Source organism: Zootoca vivipara, chromosome Z1, assembly GCF_965207765.1.
Source record: "Zootoca vivipara chromosome Z1, rZooViv2.hap1.1, whole genome shotgun sequence".
Classification (NCBI taxonomy): domain Eukaryota; kingdom Metazoa; phylum Chordata; class Lepidosauria; order Squamata; family Lacertidae; genus Zootoca; species Zootoca vivipara.
The window spans coordinates 46,855,507-46,868,406 of NC_142583.1; the positions used below are offsets into that span (position 1 = coordinate 46,855,507).

At 42.2% G+C, this 12,900-nt stretch overlaps 1 protein-coding gene across 1 annotated transcript; it reads right to left on the minus strand.

Annotated features, from left to right (window-relative positions):
• Window positions 1-170: 170 nt before the first annotated feature.
• EXOSC9 (exosome component 9) lies at window positions 171-12,732 on the minus strand. Its single transcript, XM_035113468.3, has 12 exons — window positions 12,606-12,732; window positions 11,287-11,381; window positions 10,470-10,589; window positions 10,237-10,339; window positions 9,105-9,242; window positions 7,459-7,541; window positions 7,017-7,149; window positions 4,938-5,026; window positions 4,277-4,423; window positions 3,202-3,392; window positions 1,722-1,794; window positions 171-381 (listed from the first exon to the last, which is right to left on the minus strand). The coding sequence occupies exons 1-12, from the start codon at window positions 12,669-12,671 to the stop codon at window positions 309-311; spliced, it is 1,311 nt and encodes a 436-aa protein (XP_034969359.3). The 5' UTR covers window positions 12,672-12,732; the 3' UTR covers window positions 171-308.
• Window positions 12,733-12,900: the final 168 nt, after the last annotated feature.

Below are 12,900 nucleotides of genomic sequence, written 5' to 3' on the forward strand. Positions count from 1 at the left end.
TATAGGGCTATTTCTAAAAATGTCACTTTTAACACTGACCTAGAGGTTTGGATGTCAAAGAGGAGGAAATATTATTTTGCCATAGCCCTGTGATCGGAAAGCAGAGATCAAGTAACTGGTCAGATGCTCACCTTTCCTTTAGTAAAGAGCTACACAGAATAGAGCCCTAGTCCAGTTCTGCCTAAACTTTATTTGAAAAAGATACTGCACTTAAGCAAGGGAACACACCATGACAATTCCTTGCATGTGCACATACACATTAAGTTACAGTATACAGAGCAAGCAAGTTTAATGTAAACAATAAAACTTCAACAATCAGCTTTTTTCTTCTTTTTGCCAGCTGTTTTTTTATTGATGTCCTGCTTTGGGGAAGACTCAGTTCTGTAGGGAAGAAAAGCAGTCACGTTACAGCAAAATCCAGTAGCCCGTCCATTTGTTCATCAAACTATATATTAATTTTCAGTTATACAAAAATATGAGCTCATTTACACTTCCACATAGTAGTTTTGCCTTTCCCCTGGAAAAACCACACACTAGTGCTCAGATGGAACAAACAGCAGTCCATGAAAAATCCAACTGCCATTTGTTCCAATTCAGTGTGAACTGGGTTTTCCTGAGGGGAAGCAATGGGGAAATGGAATTGTGAATGTGACCAAGTCTCTGCAAGATTAGCATTGTGTCTTGAAGGCTGTGCTCCTTACCACAGGCATGCTTATATGGGAATAAGCTGCACTAATCACTTAATATATTTAGAATTCACAGTACTGAACCCTTATCTGCATCCTCTTTACCACCCCCAGTTTCAGAAACTGCTATTAGGCACTACCCAGCCTTAAGGTTTTAAACCTGCTGATAGACAACTCAGTGACTATGGGACTTTGGCTATGACCAATACATTTATGTAGTGGAAGAGAGTGGGTCTGTAACTGTAGAAGAGATGTAGGAACTTGTTTCCTGGGTTCAGAATTCACCTTTAACTTGCATTACATGGGGGGGGAGGTAACAATTATACAGTAATGCAATATTTAGATTTCTTTTATTTCAAGTTCCAGCTAAATACATAAAAATATAGAAATATACCCTTTTCTTCCCCCTTAGCATAAAATTTTAAGTAAACATTTCACAAGGTGGAAAAGCTTAAACACATCTAGAATACTAAAATCTCTTCCTGAGTCAGATGCAAAAACTTCTATTTGAATCTGTAGCTAACTTTCAGTTAAAATGAACTTACTTTGTTTAGATCATGTGGGCTAGATACAGAACACATTTATTCATTCTGGATTTTGGGCCTCCTCCAAAGGCACAACTTCGAAGCAGTTTAGTAACAATGTTCATCTTAAAGGACATCTCTGAATATAGAGCTATTTGGGTTTTTTTAATCTACCGTATTAGTTTTTTATGCCTCACTGATCCCTATTTTCTATCCCACTTGAGTTACAGATATGCTATGGACTAGGGTGGGCATTTAGTCCTGCAATTTGAACACTGCTTGGAAGTGACTTCCAAGTGGAATTTCTCATCTGTTCAATAAAACTAGTGGAAGTAAGACCGCCAGGGTGGGGAGCAGTGCTAGGTGCCTTGCTCACAAGAAATGTGTGCATTCCCGACCATGCTCCATGTGGTTCAAAGCAGCCAAGCTGATCTGAATCCCCTTCCATACTAGCAGTAAGTCTCAGTCAAACACAGCCAGCTACAGAAACAGATAATGCCCTTGTGATTACCTGCTGAGTGCAATTTCTGGCTCCAGGATAACAACATCTTCCTCTTCACTGTCAGACAACACGATTGTCTCATCTTAAAAATGTAAGAAAATTATTCATTGGTACATGGGTTTCATCTGGAACAACATGATAAATGATATGCTGTAGCAGAAAATTATTCATTGGTACATGGGTTTCATCTGGAACAACATGATAAATGATATGCTGTAGCAGAAGTGCAGAAAGGGTGTGCCATTTCAGGCTGGTGGCAACTGTAATGTGTGCGTTGGCACCACGGTTAATCTTGAATTGTGTACACGCCACACATTGGCATGAGATTCCAGGGGTTCCAGACACTTACATCTGTTCCCTTTGGCATCTTTAGGATATAGGTTATTTACACATATATACAACCTGAGCATACGATGGAGGGGTTCAAAGCAACACTCCATAAGGTTATTGCCTCTCCCATGGCCACAGCCTTGGATGCCAGCAGAAGTCAGTTATGGCCCTCTGTCCCTCTGCATAGCTTGCTGCATTAACAGCCTGACACTTTTCTCTCCAGCTTGCCAATGCTTATAGCCTGCAACTATTTTTCCACCAGCCCACATCATCCCTAACTACAGTCTTAAAAACTACTACTCTCGTTCCAACTCTAAAACTCCACTTCAAAGACTTTCATGTTTCTAACGAATTCTGAGTTAAGGGAAGGGCCCGTCCCACTAATTGGAAAATATCAGTTTGCTAAAACTTTAACTTTTCTGATTCAACAGCAACATAGTGCAGAAAACTGACAAAACAGGTAGCCTAATTACAGGGTGCAGAGCAGCAGTGGGAAACCTTGGGCCCACAGGCCAAGCAATATGTGTGTCACTAGGTGTGGGGTGGGTAAAGACACAGCTGCAAAGGAACCGTCATGAATGAGCCTCAACGTGTTCTCCCAATAATTATTTGGAAAGCAGGGCTTATATGCAGGACCTTTTAAATTTGGGACCAAATGCAAACTTTGCTGGGATTAGTTTGACTCCTGAGCTCCCAAGTTAATCCTGGCTTGCAACCACCGCTGATCTGCCTGCAAACCGTGCTTTTGGCAAGGATCTTACTTTTGCAGCCCATCTCAAGTTCAAGACAGGCTGCAAAGAAGGAAATACTGTGGGTGCACTTAAGATTACAATTTTGAAGCTGGGGGGTGGGTCATCAGATGTCACATTGACATCATGTGACTGACAGGTGCTGTGAAACTGGCCCACATTGGGCAATGAGCTCAGGATCTGGCCCAGCCTGGTTGGCAATAAACAGACTTTATTCAAGACAATATTCAAACTGTCTCCTCTGAATATTCAGCTGTCTGTTGTTGTAGCCAAGAATTCCTGCTTACCTATAATTAGCATGCACTAAAGCAGAAACATCTACAGACACTAATTTACAACTTTTAAGCTGTGTTTTCCCATTTGATATTACCCACGATCTTTCGTGAAGCACTGCTGCTAAAGGTACCAACCTTTCTGATTTCTGGTTCTAACACCAGTGTCTCCTGTTTCCATACTCTGGTCTTCTACAGTTATTGGTTCATCTGGGGTGACTTCATCTTCCTCCTCTTCCTTCTCAGATTCCTCAAAATCTCCCCATGAACTCTCATGTCCTTCTCCAATCTGGGCTGTGCCAGAAGCCCATAAAATGGGATTGGACGAGCTAGGTTCATTAAGCAAAATGCAGACATTATCCAGATTTCATTACAGTATGAGGGACTTGGTCAGGTCCATTTCTGAGTCAGAAAGCCCACCTTGTATCACATTTTGCTTTTTATTTTGGAGGAACAAGCTTCAGTCTGTGCTGAACACTTGCATGCAATTCAGCAATGGTATAAATTGTCTATAATTTTTTGACAAAAATGTATAGTAAATAATAATAATAATAATAATAATAATAATAATAATAATAATAATAATAATGTATTATTTATACCCCGCCCATCTGGCTGGGTTTCCCCTGTCACTCTGGGCAGCTCCCAACCGAATATTAAAAACACAATACAGCATTAAACATTAAAAACGTCCCTAAACAGGGCTACTTAGGAACACAGCAAAGTGATACCTACTCTGATACCTTTCTGCACAATAGCCTTTAGCACACAGTGTGTTGTTATCAATATGATGCACAAGCGTCAGATACCTTCTTTCCTCAACATTTTGCTGGGTTTGCTTAGTCACAGAATGTTTAATCAGCACTTTCGTTATTGTGGATACCATAGGCAATTGTGATCATTATGAACATCATCAGCAGAGATGAGCAACAGCTTCCTTCTTAGGACATTTGTGAATTTTTTCAACATCTAGTTAACTTTTCCCCTGGTGGGATAACCACAACCCTGGTGGCTATATGCTCTTTCCTGCTGCCGTGAATCTTCATGCTGTTCTTGGACACCCTTTTATTAAAAAATTGTGTAGGTATTGCCATTGAAACTAGAATTGTAAAAATGTTTTCAATTGTAAAAGAACAGCTCTAAAGCACGGGATCCTAGCTTAACATCAATCACCTAACACATTGATGTGAGGGAATAAAAAGAAAAAGGATACACTTCGGAAGGTGGAAATGCTTTGGAGATTATTTCTTCAGCTTGCTCTTGTACATCATTAGTATCAATTGGGGCTTGATCTATCTTAAAGGCTGTTATTTTCTGGCTGGGAATAGATTCTGCAAATCCAAATTTCCCTCCTTCTTTCCTGTTAAAACAGACAGAAAAGTTCCTTTATGAAATGGACATAAACATTTAGAATGTTGACATGTTCTACAAAACAAATATAAATAAGCAATATAGATTCTCTTTCAATTTATATCCTGCTTTCAAAAATATTTTCCATCAAAGTGACTCACAAAGTTACAGAACAATTAAAAACAGCTGGGACAACATTGCCAATCTCAGGGATCAGTAACATTTTAGGTTGAGTTCAGAAACAAATTGGCAGCCAGGGTTACTGATGTATAAGTGGTGTAATATATACTTATCATCTGGCTCATACCCTTATTCTGGTGGCCAAATGAAGCATCCTTGACAGCCCTAATATATTTCTTCCCTATTTCTAATGGCCTGAGTAAATACTAATGGTCCAATTCAACTATTCTGATACAGAAAACCAATCAGGCAGATTTTATACAAAGTCTGACTGAGAAAATTTGTAGATTAATTTTAAAATGGAACAAATTGGTGATGCAGGTGAGTACCTGTGACATACTAACCTAACTTTTTGATCATTCTCCAAGGCCTTTTGAATTAGTTCTGTAATTTCTGCTACTTTAACACCGGTTATTTTGCTGCATCTCAGAACCTGTGGTAAATAGATCAATATCATGACATAAGCAAATATAAGCTAACAGGTTTTGTCAGAGCATGTGTTCACTCCATATGAGGGATGGTCAAGTTCTTAGATCTGGGGCAGGGAAAGATGAAATAATGAATATGCTTCAGAAGCCAGAAACTGGGTAGTCAATTCATAGCAAGGGAGCAGACTGAGGATACCATGCCCTTAAACCAGGGTACCCAATCACCCGGCCCTCGGATGGTCCGGGAATCAGCATGTTTTCACATGAGTAGAATGTGTTTTTTTTATTTAAAATGCATCTCTGCGTTATTTGTGGGGCATAGGAATTCATTCATTATTATTTTTCAAAATATAGTCCGGCCCCCCACAAGGTCTGAGGGACAGTGGACCGGCCCACCAGCCAAGACTTCTGGGAATTACTGGGTTTTTGAGTAATACGAAACCTTTAAAATGGATTAAATGAAGTTTAATTAAAGGATTTAAAAGGCTGTCTGTTTACCGTATTTGTCGTGCCATGACGCACCTGACCAAAAGACGCACCTAATTTTTTAGAGGAGGAAAGGGGGAAAGCCCTGTTTTTGGGGGGGGGTCAGCTCACAGTTGTGCAGCTTCTTTTGCAAATGGGGAAAACCCTGTTTGGGGGGGGGGCAGCTCAGAGTTGTGCAGGTTTTTTTGCTAAGGGGGAAAGCTCCATTTTTTTTGAGCATCAGCTCAAAGTTGTGCAGCTTCTTTTGCAAATGGGGAAAGCCCCATTTTGGGGGGGATCAGCTCAGTTATGCAGGGTTTTTTTTGCAAAGGAGGAAAGCTCCATTTTTTTGAGGATCAGCTCACAATTGTGCAGCTTCTTTTGCAAAGGGGGAAAGCTCCATTTTTTTGAACATTAGCTCAAAGTTGTGCAGCTTACCTTGCAAAGGGGAAAAAAATCTGTTTTTATGGAGTTCAACTCACAGTTCTGCAGCTTCTTTAGGAAAGGAAAGGAAAGGAAAGGAAAGGGAGCCATTTCTACAGTTTCCAGACAGATAATCTAATCCGCCAGTCACATGTTGCTGGGGAAACACAACAATGGAGGCCTAGGCAAGGGGGTGGGGCAGGGAAGGGAGCTAGCTTGGCAGGGAAGGGAGCTAGCTTCTCTTATCTCCCTCCAGATCTCTTGCAATCAGCTGCTGAGTGGTTCTCTTTCCCTGTTGTTAGCCTTTAGCTCTTTCTAAAAAAAAAAAAGCATGATCTGCTTTTCGCCCCTGGGCAATTCGGCTCCAGGGACCATGCATTTGCTCCATAAGACGCACAGAATTTCCTCTTACTTTTTAGGAGAAAAGGGTGCGTCTTATGGAGCGAAAAATACAGTACATACTGTATAGGAATAAACGGCAGCATTCACTCTATGAAGTTACAGGTTTCTCTCTTCTATTTCAACTCAGAAAAAAAGGGCGGCAGAAACAACCAATATTTTGAGCTAATAGTACTGTACAAAGTCATGTAGCAAATAATTATTGGAAGACTGCATCATGGGATAGTTTCCCTTAAACTTTAGCAAAAGTATGATTTTAGCAATATTCAAATTAGGTGATACTTTGATAGAATTGCAAGTTTAGGTCTAAGCAATTATTTGTCCTTGAAGAGGTCAAGCCATTCTTAGGTTAAAAGTGGTTTTTTTTATGCAAAAGCTTTGCAAGCCTGGTTCAAATGTCTCATTTGTATACTTTCTAATATTTGCAGTGCAGGGAAGTGTCTCTCCATTCAAACAGTCAATCGACTATTAACAAGCCCAGCCTCTTGAAGCTTTCTATCTCCATGTAGGCACCTAAATGTGCAAGCTCTTCCTTCTCACTCTGTCTCACACATGCTCTGCAGAATAATATTAAAAGTACCTATCCAGTTCAAAATGCAATCAAGACCATATGTGAAGATGGATTACTGAATGGTGAAACATTAATTATCTGCATAAAGGAGTGTGATCCACAGCTTAATACTCAAACTTCAGAAACTTCCGTATTACCTGATCTTTTAGCAGCATAATTCCACCACTGGACTGTATTGTACAAATCTCACGGTGCTTATTCATGGCAATCACAAGAAGACCATCCATTACACGTTCCTCCTGTTCATTGGGATCCACTAACAAGTAGGTCCTGCAATCATTTTACAAACTATCAGTAAGTGTTTAATCCCAAAAAGAGGATCAATGAAAATTTAAACAATACAATGTGCAGGATGTTAGGTATATGTTTAAGATGTGTTTGTGAATTAAAACCTATGCTGATAAAACACTCGTTAAAATCAGTCATATTACACTGCAATAACTAACTGATTTCTCATATTAAGACGGCATACTATCTCACTTTCAAGAACCCACCCCATGGTACCTCTTTGGTGTTATGCGCCTGAATTCTAGAAATGCTGGCAAGTTGCTTTCAGCTCATGGAACAAGATTAACTTACCCTTGCTGGAAGAAAGCAAAGCTTACACAGATAGGCATGTGGTGGATACTCAGAGGGACAGGATCCCGCTCCTCAGGGGTATACTAAATAATCCAATACAAAGGAATATTTTACTTAGCAAAAAATACATAACTGAGAATTCTTACTGACTAGTTACAGAATAAAACTGAGTGGTTACATGACTTTCAATACTGTAAGAAGAGACATTTCCAGCCCTCAGAGTTGAGAAGAACATAGCTTAATAGATATACTGTTAAATGACTTATACTTTTATTGTATTTGAATATCTTGCCCATCCTCTAAAAAACTTAGGGTGACATACATGGCTCCCCACTTGCCTTAGTGAGGAGTCTCAACTGAAGCTGATCAACTCTTTGTCGCTAAGCAAATCAATAGATGTTTCCTGCTCTTATCCCAACTTCAAATTTGATATACCGTATATACTGGCGTATTAGACGGCTTTTGAACCCAGGAAAATTTTTTCAAAAGTTGGGGGCCCGTCTTATACGCCGGGTCCAAGAATCTGCAGTCACCGCATACGGTGGGGGGAGCTCAAAAACGGCCGCATCCCCACTGTATGCAGTGACCATATGAACGCAAAGAAGCGCGCTCGGGAGGGGGCTCCTCCCCGCCAGGGAGAATGGCTACCTCATGGCTTTGTGACCTGGATCAGCGCAGAGATACAGTTTTGTGTATTTCATTGGTGTCAAGCTGCTGCCTCTTCTCTTTTTGTCAGCGCAAAGCAAAGGGATCTCTCCGTCTCTCTCTCTCTCCGCTCTCTCTTTCACTGCTGCACAGCGTCTGTGTGAGCCTCCGATGTCTCTGCCCCTCTATCGCTATCCTCTCTATGGTTTCTCTCCCTCTCCCTGGCTTCTATTCCCCTTTTGCTCACTGAGCCAGCCTCGTTGTCTCTCTCTCCGCTCTCTCACTGCTGCTCAGCTCTCTCTTTCATTGCTGCTCAGCGTCTTTCGCTGGCTGTGTGAGCCTCCAATGTCTCTGCCCCTCTATCGCTATCCTCTCTATGGTTTCTTTTCCCCCTTTTGCTGTCTCTGCCTCCCTCTCCCTCTCCCTCTCCGTCCTTTTGATCGATGTCTCTGCTTCTCTATCTCTCCTCTCTCTGGCTTCTTTCCCCCTCTCAATAACTAAGCAAGCAAGCAAACAAACAAACCACCATTTCCCCGGCTGCAGACTTGAGTGCTGGAGAAGACAGCCTCCCCTCCCCGCCAAAAAAGGGCTGGAGTACATCCCAAATTCTATATTTTAACTTGAAAAGTAAGGGGTCGTCTTATACGCCCAGTCGCCTTATACGCCAGCATATACGGTACAGCTATCACAAATCCAAAATCCAAAATCAGACAATATATAAGTGGGATAGCAGCCCACAAACCAATTATTGGTAGACAACCTAGTGCCTACAGGAATTATTGCAAAGAACATTGGACCCTGATCTGATTGAACAAGGCATTTCTTAGGTTCTTATCAGTGCAAGGCTGTACTCCTCTGTGCTAACTGATTTTGAGTACTATGTCCTTTTGCTTACGAAGTTCCAAATATGTTGCTTTCCTTTGTAAAGGTAACTCACACTGATGGACCATCAGGATTCTACTTAAAGGGAAAGTCAAGAATGAAAGACTGAAGCAACTTACCAGTGTTACTTCTTCTCCTTGCACAGACACATCTGGCCTCCGGAAGTGGCATAATGCCACTATTGCTGCTATGCTTGCAGCATCAATAATGTTTCCATTATGATTCAACAAATGCAGGTCCACACGAATTTGCCAGACCTCAGAATAAAAAAACAACAAGCAATGCATTTCACTTTGCTTCTCAGTTTTTTAATGTTCAGCAAATATAACCCTAAAAGTCTTGCTGTCATATTTTGTTCATACATTTGCCTTGTGCCTCCTTAGAAATCCCATTAAAAACTAGAGAAAACGTATTTGAATAAAGAATCAAAACTTATGTGAATATAAGGTCACACGTCTAGGCTCTGCTGGTTTCCAAGAGGCTACTAAAAACATGGGAAGGCATTATCTGCAGGAATATTGAACAAGACATTCTCATCAGTGATCACACACACTGCAAAGGATCTAAAAATATAGGTGTATGTCACTGTAGAGCAGAAATCGGGAACCTGTGGCCCTCTAAGATGTTGTTGGATTCTAACTCCCATCAAACTCTGCCAGCGTGGCCAAGGGCCAGGGATGATGAGAGGTTCACATGTTCCCCATTACTGCTGGAGAAAGAGAGCAAACCAATATTAATAGCAAACCAGTATTAACTATTCTCCAGCAATACTTTTTGCAATGCTTTTAATGAACTTTTAAGGTGTTTATAACGCTGCATACCACCCTTATATTTTATGACAGGATAGCATATAAAAACTTTTACAGAATAAATAAATATTTTGCTGTTGAATACCTTTAGCAGATAAATGCTGGGGTCTCTTCTACAGTTCAGCAGACATTTAAAATACCTTTGCCATGTACCATACATTATCTCTATAAATAATCAGCAGAGTTATAACCTTATGTAGGTTTAAGTCTCATTTAACTCAGTGCCCACCATTGGTTTACTAAAAATTAAGACATTCCTGGCAAATAATTAAGATTATACCGTATATACATATAAAAGCACCTAATAGGTACTAGGTACCATGCAACAAGAGAGAGAAAGAACAAAAATCCGTGTCCACGGGTTCACAATCCAAAAAAATATAATGCAAAAAAGAAAAGGAAAATAATTGACTAAAATGTCAGAATTCATTCAATCACACACCTTTTCACCCGCAACAACACAGAGAGATTCAGTATCTATACACTTGGAGTTCCTTAGACATCTTTCTAACAGTCGGTTTAGTTTTATAAGCAGCTCAGATTGTCTAGAATGAAAACAACAACAACAAAGACACAAAGCATTAGCTCCTAACAATTTCAAAGCCAGGAACAGGTCCCTCCCCACTTTATCTTTGCTTGTTGACATTACAGGGAGTAGGGGAAACACTCACATACCTTCCAGGCTCAAATGCAGGTGATGCCATAGGAGAGAGTTCAAGATTAAAGAAAAGTATGCCCTCTGTTGCACGATTTGGCTTTGGGGCGACAAGTTCACATGACACTTGCCCAAGAACTCTGCAGAAAGAGAAGCCACCCCCAAAGACAAGCTTTTAGAAAGAAAAAAATTAACACCTTACTAATTATTGACATGTGACAGGAAAGCAAACAATGAATCATTCTAAAATTCCAGTCTCTGGACTTAAGGTGAAATTTACCTTGGATAAGTTAACTGCAAGCCTTGAGACAAATGTGTTGCTAAGTTGTAACCCACAAATTGACACTGGCAACACAGCAAACTGCCTTATACTGAGTCAAACCATTGGTCCATCTAGCTCAATATTTTCTACACTGAGTTGCAGCAGCTATCTTGAGTTCCAGGCAAGCATAGCTGCCAAGTTTTCCCTTTTCTCGCGAGGAAGCCTATTCAGCATAATGGAAAATCCCTTTAAAAAAGGGATAACTTGGCAGCTATGCAGGCAAGAGATATTGGAAATTGAACTTGGGACCTTTTGTATACAAAGCTGATGCTCTACCACTGAACTATGGCCCTTCCCATTATTCCTAAAGTTCAATATGAAGGAAGAAATAGAGTAGCTGTGGATTCTCCCACCTGGATTTCTCCTGCTTTTTTTATTCACAACTTTCTCCTGCCTGCTATATTAAGTAGGTCCCCAAATAAGGGGCACAGCATTCTTCCCAGCTGAGGACAGACTGCCATGACAGAAATGGTGGCAGTGAGGTGGTTCACTTGTGTTCCTTTATTTTGAAATACCTGGTTTTTCCGAGCTCCACAATACAGCAGCCATAGTCAGTGCCAAAGGAAATGCGGAGGTTTCTGTAGTCATAGCATTGTCGCCCATCCAGACGCTACAAATTAAGAGCACAGCAGTGTTACAGATGTGAAGTGTGGGATTGGGAAGGTAAGCCACAGAAATAAAGAAGCGGTTGCACAAAGTCAACAATTGCTGGATGCAGCTTAGATTTCCCTTACACATTCCAACAGTCTTTAACACTAGAGTAGCCACCTTTTGGTGGGCAAGGTTTCCAGAAATATTAAAAATATTTATAAACTGCCCTTTGGCCCTCCACACGCCAAGGCAATGTACAATTCAACAGAAGTACTGTTTGTGGGGGACAGGAGGTGGGCAGGTGTGGGGGACTCCCTGATCCTGAATGGGGTAAGTGTGCCCCTGAAGGACCAGGTGCGCAGCCTGGGAGTCATTTTGGACTCACAGTTGTCCATGGAGGTGCAGGTCAATTCTGCGTCCAGGGCAGCTGTTTATCAGCTCCACCAGGTATGCAGGCTAAGACCCTACCTGCCCGCAGACTGCTCTAGTTATCTCCCACTTAGACTACTGCAATGCACTCTACATGGAGCTACCTTTGAAGGTGACTCGGAAAGTACTGTACAACTAATCCAGATTGCGGCAGCTAGACTGCTGACTGGGAGTGACCACTGAGACCATATAACACCGGTCCTGAAAGACCTATATTGGCTCCCAGTGCGTTTCTGAGCACAATTCAAAGGGTTGGTGCTGATCTTTAAAGCCCTAAATGACCTTGGCCCAGTATACCTGAAGGAGCGTCTCCACCCCCATCTTTCTGCCCAGACATGGAGGTCCAGCTCCAAGGGCCTTCTGGCGGTTCCCTCACTACGAGAAGCGAAGTTACAGGGAACCAGGCAGAGGGCCTTCTCAATAGTGGCGCCTGCCCTGTGGAACGCCCTCCCATCAAATGTCAAGGAAATAAACAATTACAGTATCTGACTTATAGAAGGCTTCTGAAGGCAGCCCTGTATCAGGAATTTTTTTATGTCTAATGTGTTACCATTTTTTATGAGCTGTAAGCCACCCAGAATGGCTGGGGAATACAGCTTCATCCACTGCCAGAGGTCGAGTCGTTCTTTCACCACGCGAGTTAATGACAGCTAGTAACATCTTCTCCCTCCCACCTTTTAAACAACACGCTCCCGGGAACCGCGCGGGAAGGAAGGCACGCCCACCCCGCCAGCGGCGCACTTTCCCCCGCGAGTCCCGGCACATAAACGCGCGCAGTCCTGCGTAGGAGCACCCACGTCCCGCCACCTCGCACCTTCCGCTCCTCAATAGCCCGGAGCAGGAACCGCTTCTCGCAGTTGGACAGCGGCGTCTCTTTCATCGCAGCGGCGGCCTTCGTAACCGGGCGCGCCGCTTTGCATCTCCGGCCGCGCTTTACAACGGGCGTCACAGGTATGCGACGGCTGCAGAAACCGCGCCGCTTCGTAAGCGTCGCCGGCCAAGCCGCTGCTTAGCAACGTGGCCTTGCCTTAGGGACTACAGCTCCCAGCAGGCCGGCGAGCCGTCACAACGCACGTCGGCAAGCCTTGCCGTAAATGGAAGGAGCGTGT